Source organism: Ammodytes marinus (genome assembly GCF_949987685.1).
Source record: "Ammodytes marinus genome assembly, chromosome: 4".
Lineage (NCBI taxonomy): Eukaryota > Metazoa > Chordata > Actinopteri > Uranoscopiformes > Ammodytidae > Ammodytes > Ammodytes marinus.
This window is the reverse complement of record NC_137233.1, coordinates 4,459,481-4,478,340: the sequence shown is the minus strand read 5'-3', so window position 1 is coordinate 4,478,340 and position 18,860 is coordinate 4,459,481. Positions and strand designations below refer to the sequence as shown.

Here is an 18,860-nt window from a genome sequence, read left to right as displayed (position 1 = left end):
GCGCGCGTGTGTGTGTGTGTGTGTGTGTGTGTGTGTGTGTGTGTGTGTGTGTGTAACATTTTTTTTTATCTGAAGGTTCAACATGTATTGCAGAGTTGTTACCAGTCTTACAATAACAGTTAGTATTTCAAAATCAATAAAGTTCTACCGGATCTAATTTTCAAGTTTTTTCATAGTTGGGAATGTCATCAGGTGCATCGTTTAAAATTTAGAATTGTTCTTGTCCTCGAAGGCCACTGTAGCTTCTGTTATTATTCTAAAGGATTGGGTAACCCCAAAAAAATAAACAGTAAAACGGTCCAAAAAATGCAAAAATTTTAAGAAAAACCTGATGATTCATATGTAAACGAACCAAACCCAATAAAGACTTGTACTCCCTCCAGGATATGACATTTACACCTTCATGAATATTGAAGCAAACATAACTCTGTGTGTGTGGTGTGTGTGTGTGTGCGTGTGTGTGTGTGTGCGCAGGCATGCGCGTGTGTGTGTGTGTGTCTGTGTGTGCGTGCGTGCGTTGCGTGCGTGCGTCGTGTGTGTGTGAGTGTGTGTGCGTGCGTGCGTGCGGTCCAAACATAACTTCTACTAGATTACATTTTCAAAAGCACATTATGATTCATTCGTTATGAATTATATCCCCGAGTTCTGTAGTTCTTAGATCCTAACAAAAAGCCTTCAAGCAAATCAGCTCAGAATGTCTCGAGTAATATCAGATAACTGAGATGAAATCGTTTTCAAGCCATTTGAATAAAGAGACAGTGGGATTTTTTATGAATGACCTCATGCTGAAATGTCTGTATTATTACTAGAGATGTCCCCGTAATGTTTTTGCGTAGGCCTCGAGTCACACACTTATGCCACACTTAAAGGTGCAGTGTGTAATATGACATCATCAAGAAAGTTCTACAAAGTTCTAGAATGCAACACTCCCTGGGTAACCCCAACCCTTTAGAATAATAACAGAAGCTACAGTGGCCTACAAGGACAAGAACAATTTTAAATTTTAAACAATGCACCTGATGACATTCCAACTATGACACTTTCAAGATGGCGGCACTAGGCCTTGGTCCAAAATATGCAGAAATATGGACATATATGGGACCCTTTCTAAGGGAAAAATAAATAATTCAAAAAGTTTTTTTCAGCTATTATGCACTAAATTAAATGTACTTATGGATATTATAATTACTTTCTACAAAATCTGCTAGGAAATAAAACCCACAATTCTACACACTGCAGGTTTAAGTTGTATAAATGTCTGTCCCCTCTCCTTCCCAGCGGCCTACATCAAAGTTTACCTGCTGGAGAAAGGGAACTGCGTCGCCAAGAAGAAAACCAAGTCTGTGCGGAAGTCTCTGGATCCGCTGTACAACCAGGTCCTGGTGTTCTCTGAGCGTCCACAGGGGAAGGTGGTGCAGGTGAGACACACCTTCATACGTTTATTTTACAGCTCTGGAAAAAATGAAGAGACCTCGATCTCCATTTTTCTTCTGTCACTTCCTGCTTTTCTACTTGCGATGGCTGTGTTTGCAAAGCCCTACTAACGTCCTCCCTCCTACATACTCAACATGAATATACTACATACTGTCTACTAATGTCCTCCCTCCTACATACTCAACATGTATATACTACATACTGTCTACTAACGTCCTCCCTCCTACATACTCAACATGTACAGGTATATACTACATACTGTCTACTAACGTCCTCCCTCCTATATCCTCAACATGTATATACTACATACTGTCTACTAACGTCCTCCCTCCTACATACTCAACATGTACAGGTATATACTACATACTGTCTACTAACGTCCTCCCTCCTACATACTCAACATGTATATACTACATACTGTCTACTAACGTCCTCCCTCCTACATACATGTATATACTACATACTGTCTACTAACGTCCTCCCTCCTACATACTCAACATGTATATACTACATACTGTCTACTTAACCATCAATTGTGTATGTGAGGTTCGTTGGACCGTTTACACTGAAGTATACACAAACTCGCATACACAACCATAACATACTCAAATTGACGATATGAGTAGGACGTTAGTAGGGCTTTTCGAACACATATCTCTTCATTCGTTTCTCTTTGGGCCGGTTTCACAGACATGGATTAAGCCTAGCCCTGGACTAAATGGAGTTTTGAATGGAGATTGTCCATTGAAAGTACAATTTAGTCCAGAACTAGGCTTAATCCATGTCTGTGAAACCGGCCCTTTATCTTCCTTCCATCTCTTTGTCTTTGGAGTCTCATTGTAAGGCTGCACAATATATCGCAAAGTATCATGAATGTGGTGTTATTATGTCACAATTTACTCAATTCATATTTGTTGTAATCCTGTTGTGTGCATTGTTTTATATTGCCCTTTTCACAATGGTAAAGCTACAATGCGTAACTTTTGTTGCCCATATCAGAAATCCTGAGTAATTACAAACAATATCTGCAGTAGATTCAACAACTGAAACATTTCTTGGGCTCTTCTTGGGGATTTTTTCTGAGCTCCTGCACCAGTGTCAGGGGAGGGGGTTGGGGGGACACCAGTTTGTAAACACTGCCATACTGAGAAATACAGAGAGAGTTTTCTGGAGCTGATAGGCTTAGTCAACTTTGTGTCAACTTGTTTTGGCGATGGCTTAAATGTAACCGACATTAATTTTATATGAAAAAGTTGCAGTAGGCATACTATTGGGACATACTTTTCTCTCTTATTTCATCATAACATTGCGCCTTGATCTTGCCTCTTGCTTTCATATCCGTCGCATCCCCGTTTGTTTTCATATGGAGGCTTCGTCGATGTTACGTCACTTCACGTGCACACTGGATTGTGGGTCAGAATCGCCCAAATAGGATGCACTTTTCAACACTAACAATCTTGGCCGCATGAAGTAGGACATCCGGGTACTTCTAACCATCCTAAATCTGGCCATAAGAATCGGGACATCCTAAATCTTTTTTCTACATACTATATAGTAGAAAGTATGCGATTCCGGAACGCAACCAGAGTGTTTTTCAAGCTGATGTGTGGTGGGTGTTCTCAGTAATCAGTGGAGAGGCCTGAGGCAGTGATGTGTATTTGACACTAAACGTTTCCCCTCTTAATTACCCGCCGTGTGTGTCTCTGCCCTCCGACTTTCATCAAACCCATTCACACCGGATAATCGCAAATCACTGAAATCAGCAGCACTTAGCAATTATTTGTCACTTCCTTATTTAGCCAAGCTGAGCACTGCTGCTTTCACTTTTTGTCAAAATGATTCTGCTTTTTTCTTAAGTGTAGTAATCACAAAAACATGTGTAACACACCTGTCAATTTTGTCACGAGTGTGTGTGTGTGTGTGTGTGTGTGTGTGTGTGTGTGTGTGTGTGTGTGTGTGTGTATGTGTGTGTGTGTGTGTGTGTGTGTTTGTGCGGGTGTGTGTGTGTGTGTGTGTGTGTGTGTGTGCGTGTGTGTGTGTGTACTTGTATAACTATTTTTGTGAGAACCAATTTGAGTTTTAGACCTTAAGAGTGAGGACATTTTGTCCGCTTCTCACTTTGGGACAGGCCTTTAAAGGAGCTGTTTGAGGGTTAACACTAGGTTTTAAGGTTCAGGTAGGAATGAGGTTTATGTGGGTTAGTGTAAGGGTTGGGGTTAGGCATTTAGTTTTGATAGTAAGGGGCTAAGGAATGCACTTAGTCAATAAATGTCCTCGCAAGTATAGCTGTATGAACGTGTTTGTGTATGTGTGTGTGTGTGTGTGTGTTTGTGTGTGTGTGTGTGTGTGTGTGTGTGTGTGTGTGTGTGTGTGTGTGTGTGTGTGTGTGTGTGTGTGTGTGTGTGTGTGTGTGTGTGTGTGTGTGTGTGTGTGTGTGTGTGTGGTAAATAGAGGTCAGGGCGAGTGTGTTTTAAACGTTGCCCCCCCCCCCGGTGCTTGGAGGCTGCTCTGCTGTTGTCTCTGAGTAATCGTTCACTAAACGTTTTCTGTTCTAATTATCATCTGTCCGTCTTTCTCTCCTCACTCGCTTCCCCAGGCCAAATCCTAAAGGCTGTGGTTGCGTTCCGAATCGCATACTCTTTCTTTTTTCTATTCTACATACTACATCTGACGATAAAAATAATCTAGTTAGGATGCAGTAGGCATACTATTGGGACATACTTTTACTCTTTTATTTCATCATAACATTGCGCCTTGATCTTGCCTCTTGCTTTCATATCCGTCGCATCCTCGTTTGTTTTCATATGGAGGCTTCGTCGATGTGACGTCACTTCATGTGCGCACTGGATTGTGGGTCAGAATCGCCCAAATAGGATGCTGTTTTCAACACTAACAATCTTGGCCGCATGAAGTAGGACATCCGGGTACTTCTAACCATCCTAAATCTGGCCACAAGAATTGGGACATCCTAAATCTTTTTTCTACCATACTATATAGTAGAAAGTATGCGATTCGGAACGCAACCACAGTTTAATAAAGCACTACTAACGTCCTACTCATACTAAAAGCCATACTAACGTCCTACTCATACTAAAAGCCCTACTGTTAGTGTCATTATAACGTCGAGGCATTTTAAAAATCTTGAATTCTTGACGATGAAGTTGCAATACACAAAATGAGTTATATGGCAGAAGATGAGACCAACTTAGAGTTTATAGACAAACACTATGCAAATACAATCTGTTATTATTAGAGCGTAAACAATCAGTGTGCACTAGCAATAGAAGAACAAAACATCTCATGATATTTACGATATGTTTTCGTTTGAACCATTTCACTTGTGACAGCAGTTTCTATATTTCTATATTTCTATATTTCTCTGCTATTGCTTCATTTTCTCTCTGTCCACAAAATATATTTTTATTTTTCTAAGAACAGGGAACAGTATTGGTTGATTCAATTTATTTCAGACATGTCAAAATTACAAAACAAAATGAAAAGCATGAAAATACAAAAAATATATGTTCAAATGATTTCACAAAAAAAAAAAAATAATACATAACATATTGAATTGATATGCCTGAAAAGGAGTAGAAAGAAGTATACACTTCAGTAGCATATACATTTTTTCCTTCATAATGTGTCACTCACTCTTTATCTCCCTCTTTCTTATCATTCTTTATTATTCCGTCTCTTAAAACCAGAGGGAGTTTCTCGGTGTCAAAACTGCCTGCAGCCGAGATAGAGACGTGAAAAGCATAATTCTAGTTTATACTTCTTCCTACTCCTTTTCAGGCATATCAATTCAATATGTTATTTGTTTATTTTTTGTTTATTTTTTGTTTATTTTTATTTGTGAAATCATTTGAACATATTTTTTTATTGTATTTTCATGCTTTTAATTTTTCTTTTTTTAATATGTCTGAAATAAAATTGAATCAATCAATCAATCAATCAATCAATCAATTCTATACTTTAGAGCTCAGACCCACAAACACAATAAATTATCACTGAAATCGATGCACTTAAATGGAATCAATAGATATGCTCCCTAAGGCGAGTTAAAGACCTACTTCACCGGTGGAAATATGAAGGTGTATTGAACTCTGAGATCCTATGTAGTATAAATGTGCAAACATTTTAGAAATCGGTTCATCCTAGCCTGAGAAAAGGCAGAAAGAGTGTTTTACGGTCTCACTGTTTAACCCTACATTTGCCCACTTCGTGACATCACTCATGGTAAAATGTAGGGTTAGGATTAACAGGACAGCTGGGCCAAGGGAAGACTGAGGGGAAAAAAAACCTCATTCATTATATTATAATAGCGATTTTATAATGATAGAACGCCGGCTCCGTATTGGTGAAGTATTCCTTTGAATCTGCCGTGCTTTTTTGTGAAAACATTGCCGAACTTCGACTATTGAAGTTGTGTGACTGCTTGTTTACTTTCTGCAGTGTGAGCTCACTTTATTATATTACTGAAATGCCTCTATGAAAGTGACTCACACCGGCGAGCTCATGAAAACTTCTAAACACAACATTATAAATCTGTAGCAGTGCAGCGAGTTTGACGACTTATTTTATGCCAAAAAGTCCTGATAAAATAGTTGTTGAATATTTAATTCCATCTCCTTATTGTTTTTAAATCTAATTGTGGAGAGTAGTGTCAATAAAGATATCAATATACTGGTTTCAATAAGCAATATCAGTGATTGATCAATTGATGGCCCTATCACTGAAATCCTAACACTACCCTACCCCTATCCTATGTGTTAGGCTGGGTTGGAAAAGCCCTACTAACGTCCTACTCATACTAAAACCCTACTAACGTCCGATTCATACTAAAAGTCCTACTAACGTCCTATTCATACTAAAAGTCCTACTAACGTCCTATTCATACTAAAAGTCCTACTAACGTCCTATTCATACTAAAAGCCCTGCTAACGTCCTATTCATACTAAAAGCCCCACTATGGTCCTACACTAAATAAAAGCCCTACTAACGTCCTACTCATACTAAAAGCCCTACTAACGTCCTATTCATACTAAAAGCCCTACTAACGTCCTATTCATACTAAAAGCCCTACTATGGTCCTACACATAATAAAAGCCCTACTAACGTCCTACTCATACTAAAAGCCCTACTAACGTCCTACTCATACTAAAAGCCCTACTAACGTCTAATTTTTACTTCAATTTGAGTATGTTGTGGTTGTGTAGGCGAGTTTGTGTAGGCGAGAAATGCCTGGATGAGTACTAACTTCCGGTAAGATTTTGGGTATGGATCGATAGGTTACTTTTCCTACTCAACCGCCCCACAATGCATTGCTTCTTTTCAAACGACACAGAAGTTTTTTTTAAATTCTTTATTGCTTCTGTATACTTCAGTGTAAACGGCCCGACGAACCACATACACAAACGATCGTTAAGTTAAGTTACTTTATTAGTGAAAGGTTACATTGAAACTTTTCTTTTCTCATCTCCCCTCTCAAGTTCCCACACTCCAGAGGGGGTCAGAGCACAGGGTCAGCCATAGTACAGCGCCCCTGGAGCAGTTTGGGGTTAAGTGTCTTGCTCAAGGACACAATGGTAGAGCGACGTAATAGTAGCCACCACTGGTTTAACTACTAACACCCTCCTGTCCGGTGACGGGGATCCAACCAGAGACCTCATGTTACTGGTCGGCCACCAGACAGTATGTAGTATATACATGTTGAGTATGTAGGAGGGAGGACGTTAGTAGGGCTTTTAGTATGAGTAGGACGTTAGTATGAGTAGGACGTTAGTAGGGCTTTTAGTATGAGTAGGACGTTAGTATGAGTTGGATGTTAGTAGGGCTTTTAGTATGAGTAGGACGTTAGTATGAGTAGGACGTTAGTAGGGCTTTTAGTATGAGTAGGACGTTAGTATGAGTAGGACGTTAGTAGGGCTTTTAGTATGAGTAGGACGTCAGTATGAGTAGGACGTCAGTATGAGTAGGACGTTAGTATGAGTAGGACGTTAGTATGAGTAGGACGTTTGTATGAGTAGGGCTTTTTGAACACATCCTTGTATTGTTGACACATCCCATTCCAAACCATTTGTATTCACCTGCAGCCTCCACTCTTCGGGGGACACTTTTCCGCTGCAGTGTAATGGGCCTCTGTTCACAAAAGCATTATTTTTTGCCAAAATACGAAAAAACAGCCCCAGGCCAAAAGAGCTGTGTGTGTGTGTGTGTGTGTGTGTGCGTGTCTGCGTGTGTGTGTGTGTGTGTGTTAAAGAAATAAAGTACCTTCGACTATTTCATGTATTTCACAAGAGTGTTGCAATATAATTTTTTCCGTCCGCTGTTATAAGCACTCACCCTTACCTTAGATAATAGCACATCCATCCATTGACTGACCCCACTTATACTAGCTTGGATGAAGCATGCTGTTTACAAAAATATATATAAATTATTTTGTTGTCTTCCCATCTGCACCTGCATTCTGTGTGTGTGTGTGTGTGTGTGTGTGTGTCTGTCTGTCTGTGTGTTTTCCTACAAAAGTGCGTCAGAAAATGCTCTAGGAAACTGTGACTGCATTCCAATTCTCATGCCCTTTCTTTTTTCTATTCGACATACTACATCTGACCATGAAAATAATCGTGTTAGGATGCAGAAGGCATACAAATGGGACAAACTTTTTTTAAGATATTTTTTTGGCATTTTTATGCTTTATTGATAGTGCAGAGACACAGTTGAAATGGGGCAGAGAGGGGAGTGACATGCAGAGAACCCAATAATGTCTTGCCACTCTCTTCCTTAGGTGATCGTTTGGGGACACCTTTAAAAAAATCGCTCTTATTAAATCCAACACCTTTACTTTGACATAACTAAAATACATGAATGGAAATATGTTAAATCCTCATTCTGTGTATGTGAAATCTTTGAACCCCTGATTTATATCTTGCTTGTTATTTATAATTATACCATAGTGACAGTCTGGGCGAATACTCTATTCTGATTGGCTGGAGAACATTCCATAGGTGTGGATTAACCCCTGATGTATGGACACCTAGATGGAACTGTTTACATTCTGTCCACTGTAATGTGTCACCGCTGATTAAACTGTGTTGATAAGGGATTTATAAAGCCTAAAATATCATATAAATGTGTTTTTAATTATGTTCTCTTCCGTATAGGTGATCGTTTGGGGAAACTACGGACGAATGGACCGCAAATGCTTCATGGGCGTCGCTCGGATCCTATTGGAGGAGCTGGACCTGAGCTCGATGGTGATTGGCTGGTACAAGCTCTTCCCCACTTCCTCCATGGTCGACCCTACGATGCATCCGCTCATCCGCCACTCGTCCCAGATGTCCCTGGAAAGCACCATAGGGCCCTGCTGTGAGAGATCTTAGGACAACTTTACGAAATCGACATTTATTTCTAAGTAAAAGTTTTGTATCGTCAGCTCTGATATATGCAACTTGAGACGTACATCAGAATCAAAATGGCGTCTATCACTTGGCCCATGGTGCAATATGAACGGATAAACAGAAAGAGATAAGAAATGTTTTTATCCTTGTTACGGATAAGATTTCAACGCTATCTCTCAACACACATCTTGAGACTTGATTGAGATGGGTTTTTTTTTTACACCGTGTAGCCCTATGTATGCACCTACAGGCAGCAGTTGGGACGGGCCCGTGGATGGAGCGGATAGGTGTTCAAATTCAAATGTTTCACTCAACTCAAGGGGACAATTCTACCAAGCGTGGGATTTTGGAAATTTTGAATATGACGATATACCTGTTCTTTTTGATATCGTATCAAACTCGTGGGAAGGACGTCTCTTGTGTTGTTGCAACCGAATACCCCTCTCTCTCTATCTCTCTCTCTCTTTCTCCCTCTTTCTCCCTCTCTTTCTCTCTCTCTACCTCTCTCTCTCTCTCTCTCCCTCTCACTCTCCCTCTCTCTCTCTCTCTCTCTCTCTCTCCCTCTCTCTCTCTCGCTCTCTCTCTTAAGATCTCTTTGATGGAAAAACACAAACACCTTAAAATGATTGAGGAGACTTCAAAAGCGGGGCTTCGGATTGCAAGCATTGATCGGGTCCATATGGGAACACAATACACAGTACACTGGCTGGCTCCGCTTTGCTTCAGCTATGCGCCTTTTTTCTTTCGTAACAGCCTACGTCCGATTTTATCACTCCCTGGACTGCTTGTTATCTTTCTATGTCCCTTATCAAAGGGTGCCGGACAATTCTTGAGTGTCATATGTCTATTTCTCATGAGTCAAAAGTGAATTTTAGACTTGAGACTTGAGACACTATAGCCCTCACTAAAGACTATTTGAGAAATCAGCCCTGCCTTTTTTCGGACAGCAAGCTAGTGGGTGAATTAGATTTTTTCGGCAAAGCAGAACTACACAGAATACTTTTTTTTGATAAGATACTTAAGCTTATTTGTTGTAAGGAAACTAAGACATTTGGGGTTTGAAACGTTGACTTAAGATGTTTGTTTTTTTGTTTTGTATGTGTCATACATTTAACCCCTTCAGTGTCAAATTAATTTGGTTCTATGTGTATGTGGAGTGGAGGTGTTAAGGTATATGTATTAATATCAATGAAAGCCCCTTTATGACTTCTAGTAGGATCTAAATTGGTCTTATCTTCGCGATCTAGATACTGTATACTACTGAAATTTATCCCTACCAATTTGTGAGGACTGCGGTTAATTACATGTACCTGCATTGCCTGGCGTAAATTGGCTCTTGAATAGATCGTTACGGTTAAAATTCGAATTTCGAAAATGGCAAATTCTAAACTGGATTTTCATGCATGCAATGTATTGTATTAGATCACGATTCGAGAGCTAGCTTGACCGCTACACGCTAATGTCTATCACTCCTGTATGCAATGTTGTTATACAGCTCTGGAAAAAATTAAGAGACCAGTCTGGATTTTTCTTAAATCTTTATCTCTACATAACTTATTGAAAATGCTCTCAATGACAATCTTTTTATTGGGAATTTGTTTGGTAGAAATGTTGTCAGTAGTTTATATTATCAAATCAAAATGTTCATTCTACTCAAACATTATGCCTCTAAAGAGTAAAACGAGAGACACTGAACATTTGGAGTGGTCTCTTAATTTTCTTCTGGAGCTGTAGATACTGTATAACTGGGGTGAAACAGCAAAGTGTAAATGGGGTTTGAAAAGTTAACGGTGTTACGTCCAAATTTGGTTCTATTCTGTTTTTGTGTTCTAAGTGTCCACACTCACTTACAATCCGCATCAAGTACAGTCAGGGGAAAAATGTGTCTCTGTTTTATAGCACTGACACATGATGATAAATAAGAGAAAAAATATAAATTGTTTCCGAATACATTGTAGAGTGTAAGCCAGGATGACAGCGTAGGGATGCAAATTTGCTGTTAAATTGTAGTTTGGACTGCAAAAATACTACTAGAAGTAGATTTTTCAAGAAGTCTCTTCTCTCTCTCTCACACATACACACACACACTCTCTCTCTCTCTTTCTCTTTCTTTATCTCTCTCTCTATCTATCTATCTATCTATCTATCTATCTATCTATCTATCTATCTATCTATCTATCTATCTATCTATCTATCTATCTATCTATCTATCTATCTATCTATCTATCTATCTATCTCTCTCTCTCTCTCTCTCTCTCTCTCTCTCTCTCTCTCTATCTATCTATCTATCTATCTATCTATCTATCTATCTATCTATCTATCTATCTATCTATCTATCTATCTATCTATCTATCTATCTATCTATCTATCTATCTATCTATCTATCTATCTCTCTCTGTCTCTCTCTCTCTCTCTCTCTCTCTCTTTAAGCGTTTGGCTAGAGAGCAGTTGTCTAATAATAACACTTTGTACCGTGCCAATTTGTACCAGCAAGTGTCTTCTCCTTTCCGCTTGTTACCGAGACAACCACTCACAACACATGACAGGCTCTGCAAAGAGGCATCCATTTTGTTTCTAAATTACAGACCGCCAAGGCACGTAATGATTACCCATGCTTTTAAGGAGGGAACCATGAAATGTACCCTGCGTTCCAATCTCCATACTTCCCTATTGTTTAAAAACGCCAGAAAAAGAATTAGGATGTCCCAATACATGCACGTCAATTGTAGAATGCTGAAAATACATAAATGCCCCCACTAACTCCAATAGCATTCTGGAGTATTCGTCTTTATTCTTGACACTTCTCGACATAATGAAAAAACAAATCTTCCTTATCTGATTTTTTTTTTCTCTCCTGAGGCCCTAAAACTCTTCTGTACTTTAGTATGTAGTGTAGTAAAAAGAAAATGTAGGTGATTTGGAACGCAGGGTTAGGCTATACTTTTGCATCAACCAAACAAAGCATTTGTCTAAAAAAAAACAACGTCACATATTTCGAAAAAGGAATTAAAAAATAGGATGAATTTAAAAGGGAATACAATGTGCACACTTGTAGAGAAATGTATAGTTTATTTAAAAGAAATAAAAAGTATAATGTATGTATTTAATTTTGGGCACTTTAGGATTCTTAATGTCTTTTTTAAATGTGTAAATATTAGTGTCTTTCGGAGTGAGCCAAAGTTAACCTATAATGATTTAGCTGATTAAAGCAGGGGTATATGATTTCTGATTGGTCAAAGTTAACATGAGCTGACACTTTGACCAATCAGAGCGAGGCTCCGATTCTCTGTTCTTATTGGCTGTTGGGACTGTCCATTCACTTTGGCACGACGTTGTTGGTGTAGAGCATGTCAGCGAGGGACCATAGGGGAGGGACCAAAGAGAACAAGTGGAGCGGTTGAGGTATTTGGATTCGAATTTCTATCCAAACTGCTATGTTCTCCCCAAATCATATACCCCAGCTTTAATGTTAAAAACTTTTTTGTGTCAAAAGGGAAGGGACATTTTTGCCATAGTTAAGATTGTAGCATTAGCTTGATAGCATCCGCATGACTGAATACAACTTATAGTAAGCAACACATCGTTAAGACTTAAGCATGAGGTATTATGCTACATGGGAAAAGGATAAATTAATATGCAGTTTGTTTGGTTGAGACGCGTTTATTGAAGGATAATTAATATGTAGCAATTTAATTCAGATTCAAAATCAATTCATGACATTTTGGGCTTTATCCTAGAATTTTGTTTTTCAGGATTTCAGGACAATTAAATAATTAATATTTGAAATACAATTTGGAGTTATTTTTTTATTCTGAATTAGACAGAGATAAGTAATTTTAAAAAGCAATTTAAAAAAGTCATAGCAAAATAGGCCTCTGTTTTTGCCAGTAGCAGTGTTGCAGGGATATTAATGCCATATTTATTTACAGACAGATTCCACTACATTCCGCGAAGCAATAATCTAGAGAAAATATCCAAGCCATTTCACTTTTCTTCGTTTGATCAGTGGAAATTGTTATAATGAAAAGCTTAGCCATTTTTTTTTTCATTGAAGTAATCGTATGATGTTGTGTTCTATGTGTTTATCAGAACGGGAAAAAGTGAATTCAAAACATGTTAATTCTTTGATTTCATTATGTGAGTCAAGCTTGAATATTATTTAAATTAAAGTCACACATGTACGACGGAACATCTCCAAACCATATCACTTGTATTTATGTTATTTCTAGTTAATTCTTTTTAAAGTTGCAAAGTATTACATTGTTTCCCCGACAGATTTTCCAACTTTAATGTTTGAAAGTTTATTTTTATTTTTATTATTGATCGACAATGGCCCTCACATGGTACCGCAGTCACATTGAAATGCAGGGTAATTTTTCACAAGCTAAAATTACATTGAGAAGCATGTGGAGTGATCTATTGAATACAATGACTTCCCGGTAGTTAAAACAAAAAGGGGAATGGATTTTAAAACAGGGGTGGTGTAAGAAAAATTAAAAAAAAAAAAAAAAAAAAATATAATAAGTGTGACCCAAGGCAGGTGTTTTTGTTGGTGTTCTTTTGTGCCAAAATGTAAACAAACTTTGAGGGCCAATGACAGAGGAGAATTGTACGCATTTTATCCATAAGCTTTTTATCCATAAAGCACATTATGAAATTACTTTGCATCCAAGATGAAGTCTTGAAACAAACGTTATATTTGCATTATTATGATTTAAATTTAGTGGAGATGATTACAAAAGTTAAACATTTTGCCACGGTAACCATTATAGAAGTTCCCCAAATAGTTCAAGCTAACCTGCAGCAGCGGCCTTGTACAATATAAGGAATATACATGGACAGTAACAAATAGCCCTTTGTTCATTGTAGCATTTAATAAAAATAAAAATAAAAATCTTCCCTGACCGTTTATCTCGAAGGCAGAGCAGCATGGTAGCACTTCTAGTATGGCGTGCTTGCAATGCATTATGGGTATTCTGTGATGGCTACAACTGCAGACACTGACCCTGCGTTCCAATCCCCATGCTACCATACTATTTAGTATGCCAGAAAAAGATATAGGATGTCCCAATAAATGCACGTCAATTGTAGTATGCTGAAAATACAAAAACTGCCCCACTTACTCCAATAGCATTTTGGAGTATTCGTCTCATTTCTTGACATTTCTCGATATAATTAAAACAAAAAATCTTCCTTATTTGATTTTTTTTCTCTCCTGTGGCCCTAAAACTCTTCTGTACTTTAGTATGTAGTGTAGTAAAAAGAAATAGTATGTGATTTGGAACACAGGGTAAGGATGTCCCAATACAGGCTTATTAAATGCAGTATGCCAAAAAATACCCAGATGCCCTAACACTTCCAATTACCTTTTGAAGTATGCAAACCAGAATGTTTTAGTATGTAGTGTAGTAAAAAGAAAAAGTATGTGATTTTGAACGCAGGGTAACAATAGTGTGAATTTGGTGTAAACGTGTAAACAGACGATCCCCCTTGCAACAAAATTTGCTTCTTGAATTGTTTTGGAAGAGAGACGAAATATATGCCAACACTGCTAGCAGGATTACGAGTCAATAATTGTTTGTTCATTAAAGGTGCTCCGAGGAACTTTTCAGATTGTGTTAATTCTTGCACCCCCTTTGGAAAAAAGCGGTAGTGTTTTTACTACGCCAGCTGTTGTTCCTGGGTGAGCGTACCCCCATGACAAAGGCATTAAGAAAAACTGTGTCAAAATAGCATTCTTTGCACTGATGGTCTCATTTGCTGTCACATGTAATTTATGATCATCAGAGGAAAAATTAGACTGTTTCAGAAATATTTAAAAGTTCCTCGCAGCACCTTTAAAATAGTGACATTCTTCCCATCAAAAGCTTTGTGTTGTTAACCATCCCGAAAATGTAATTTGTGACATTTTGTAACTACTGTATGAAGGTAAAATGAATGAGCTTATGAAATTTGAAAATGTTCTAGTTGTCATATTCAGCACCGAAAATGTCCTGCTTTTTGCCATATTACACCCACACTTTTGACTGTGTCTGTCACATGGATGTTACATTATGTACTGCTATCAATTGTAATGTATGTAGCGGCCTTTACCACAGCGAAACACACTTTGTCAGGGCTAAGGACTAAGAATTGTCGCATAAAATTAAATTAAAACAACAACAACAAAAAAGAAATTGTTTACCAGTGTCACCATTTCAAGCCATTACTCAAAAATAAGTTTCATCTATGGGAATACTTGTTTGTGTATGTTCTTAATTAATTTCTAAAATGCTAAATATTTCAAATGACTTTTTGTGTATTCTCCCGACTCCGTAGTGTGGGCTCGATTTAAAGGTGGAGTCAGTGATTCTGGAAAATTCTAGTGATTTTTTTTAAATGTTTTTGTCAAAATCAGTGAATATCTCCTCACGATCCACTACCTGTCTATACTGTGTGAAAGTTGAAAAAAAGCTGGTGTTAAATTAATACACAGCCTAGGCTCTGTAAAAAGGTGTTTTTCAGCACACACACAGTACGGACAGGTAGTGGATCGTGAGGAGATATTCACTGATTTTGACAAAAAAATATATATTTGAGCATTCTCCAGAATAACTAACTCCACCTTTTAACAAATAAGCTTTTTTCGGACAGATATTCAAACATTCTGAACCTATTTCCTAACACAATTCTTTTTTCTAAGATCAGAAAAAATACACTGGTGTCTCTTTATCGACTCACATAATGGTACTTTGAGGTTTTATGTGAGTAGAACTACAGCTCTGGAAAAAATTAAGAGACCACTCCAAATGTTCAGTGTCTCTCGTTTAACTATTTATAGGCATGCGTTTGAGTAGAATGAACATTTTGGTTTTATTCTATAAACTACTGACAACATTTTTAACAAATTCACCATTGAAATATTGTCATTAAGAGAGCATTTCCATCAAGTAATGTAGAGATGAAAATTGAAGAAAAATCCAGACTGGTCTCTTTTTTTTTTAAACAAAAAGAACATTCACGAGCCATCTGTTCCATCTGTGAGACATGTCCTGTTGGGGTCTTATTTCCACTTTCCTAACTTTCATTCTAGGTTTGACATTTTGCAAAACAACACATTTTCTCACACTCGTCTAGTACTACATTCACAGCACCATAAGGGCCCATTGTCCAGCAGGTTTCTACACACACACACACACACACACACACACACACACACACACACACACACACACACACACACACACACACACACACACACACACACACACACACACACACACACTCAAAAGTTAACTTTGAATTCACACTTTTCTGTGAACTATATAGTCCATATATTTTTCCTCTTAAGTTCCATGAGGTTTTTTACTGATTACAAAGAAAGAGAGCAAGATTCTACACACACACACACACACACACACACACACACACACACACACACACACACACACACACACACACACACACACACACGCACACACCATATGTGATCTTCCGATAAAGAGTCGGAGGAGGAGTGGGAAGATTAAAGGCTTGATGCATCTCTGGTGTGACTCTTATACAACGGTAGCTGGTGGCTGCTGGATCCCAAAAGCAAAACATCCCCAATGTCTATGTTACAGAGGCACCAGTTAAGTTCCTAATTTTAATGTTCCCTTCGAGTCCGTCCCCAACCCAATGCTCATAACAGTCTTCCCCCACACGATATCGGACAGATGCTTTCATTTAATACGTCCCACAATACGTGAATCATGATACTAATTTTTTAAAGATCATTTTTTGGCATTTTCAAGCTTTATTAGATAGTACAGAGTTGAAATGGGGAGACAGAGAGAGAGAGAGAGAGAGAGAGAGAGAGAGAGAGAGAGAGAGAGGGGGGATGACCTGCAGTAAAGGTCCACGGGTCAGATTTGAACCCACGACCACTGCAACGAAGGCCAGAGCCGATATGGTACACGCTCTATCCACTACGCCACCGAAGCGCCCCAATGATGTACATTTTAGGGTATATTTACGCCCGTTTGAGACCCCAAGTGCCAATTGAGTTTCATGTACACATTTAAGTCCTGCATTACTGGTTTTACAATGGTCTCATCCTTATAAACTTCTAAACAAATCCTGCTTTAATTTCTGCAATAATGGTTAGTAAAATATAAGATACATACAAGATGATGTTATGGTTTTGGGATGCTATTGTATACGGGACAGTTTCACAGGCCTTCTCCATTCTGTCAGGAAACATGTGATATGGGCAACTTTTGGAAGCAATGCTGATGGAAAATCAATTTTACGTGATAGTATTTTATCCAGGAAAGTTTTTTTTCAAGCGTACCTCATATTCTTGTTCTCAGCTTCACATTCATTTAATTAAAGGTGCTCTGAGGAACTTTCAGTTTGTGTTAATTTTTGCGCCCCCTTTGGACAAAAGCGGTAGTGTTTTTACTACGCCAGCTGTTGTTCCTGGGTGAGCATATAACCATGACAAAGGCATTAAGAAAAACTATATAAAAATAGCATTATTTGCACTGATGGTCTCGTTTCATCAGATCATCAGAGTACAAATTAGACTGTTTCAGAAATATCTAAAAGTTCCTCATAGCACCTTTAAGTCTTTTACTGTCAGTCACTTAGTATATTTTCACTTGAGCCACTGCCTTGTTGCACTTGTCATTCAAAAAGCATGGATAGCATCACTACACATGTTAAGATTCACCTAGCAACCTAAGTATTTTAAAATTCCATTGTGTTAGCCTCATAGCATAATCGCCTAAATCATATGTACTCTACTCTACTTTTACTCTACATCTACATCTACTCTATTCTACATCTACTTTTCGTTAGCCTAAAAGCATAATTGCCTATGTCATATTTTAAGGGTTATAGAGTAGGGTAAAGTAGATCTACTCTATTATACATCTACTCTCTACATCTGCTTTACCCTTCTCTATAACCCTTAAAATATGACTTAGGCAATTATGTTATTAGGCTAACGAAAAGTAGATGTAGAGTAGAGTAGATGTAGAATAGAGTAGATGTAGAGGAAACGTAGAGTAAATATGATTTAGGCAATTATGCTATGAGGCTAACGATTTACAGATGTTATATTATGTATATTGTACACGTTCAACAGGCCTACGTTTCATCCCATCTGTAGATTAGCGTCACCAGATTTAAGCCTATAAACGAATTTTAGCATTTAAAGCAAAAAAGCATTAAGCAAGAAATTGCCCGTCTGCATTGCTCTCCATTTGTTGCTCGTGTGTTATTGCATTGCTGCCTTCACGACCTGAATGTTAATCAGGAGATTGACAAAGTGGTTGGTGCAACTTTTTTAGTTTTTATTCACCGCACTGTCATTTAAAACACACACACACACAAGTATATTTGCAGATTCTTTGGCAAACTGTTTATCTTGTTGAGTAAATGCACACTTTGGTGAATTGTTATTCTGTTTCAGACGTCAATAAAATGCTTTGACTCCATCATGAGAGGTTCAAATGTTTGGTTTTATTCATGAATCTGTTAACAATTATGTTAGTAATAGCATGCGTTCCAAATCGCATACTCATTCTTTTTTCTATTCTACATACTACATCTGACCATACAAATAATCTAGTTAGGATGCAGTATGCTACAATTGGGACATACTTTTACTCTTTTATTTCATCATAACATTGCACCTTGATCTTGCCTCTTGCTTTTATATCCGTCACAACCCCGGTTGTTTTCATATGGAGGCTCCGTTGATGTGTCGTCACTTCAGGTGCGCACCGGATTGTGGGTCAGAATCACCCAAATAGGATGCTGTTTTCAACACTAACAATCTCAGCCAGATGTAGTAGACGTCCAGGTATTTTTTACCATACTAAATCTGGCCACAAGACAAACCAAATCACATACTGCTCCTTTCTTTAATAACAAATTATACAGCATACAACACCCAACATAGAATGTGAAATGTTTTTCATGTATAATGTACATTTCATAATCAGGGCCATGATAATGTCTACATATATAGACCAATTTTGAATGTGTTAAAAAGAAAAA

At 38.0% G+C, this 18,860-nt stretch overlaps 1 protein-coding gene across 1 annotated transcript in view; it reads left to right on the top strand.

The window, feature by feature from the left end:
- rims4 (regulating synaptic membrane exocytosis 4) overlaps positions 1-8,816 on the top strand; it is a gene marked incomplete at its 3' end in the record, with an annotated part of 57,464 nt that extends 48,648 nt beyond the window's left edge. The window contains exons 4-5 of the mRNA XM_080025875.1: positions 1,279-1,418; positions 8,598-8,816. Of these exons, the coding sequence (XP_079882001.1) occupies positions 1,279-1,418; positions 8,598-8,816 (359 nt within the window). The remainder of the gene's footprint in view (positions 1-1,278; positions 1,419-8,597) is intronic.
- Between the last annotated feature and the right edge of the window lie 10,044 nt (positions 8,817-18,860).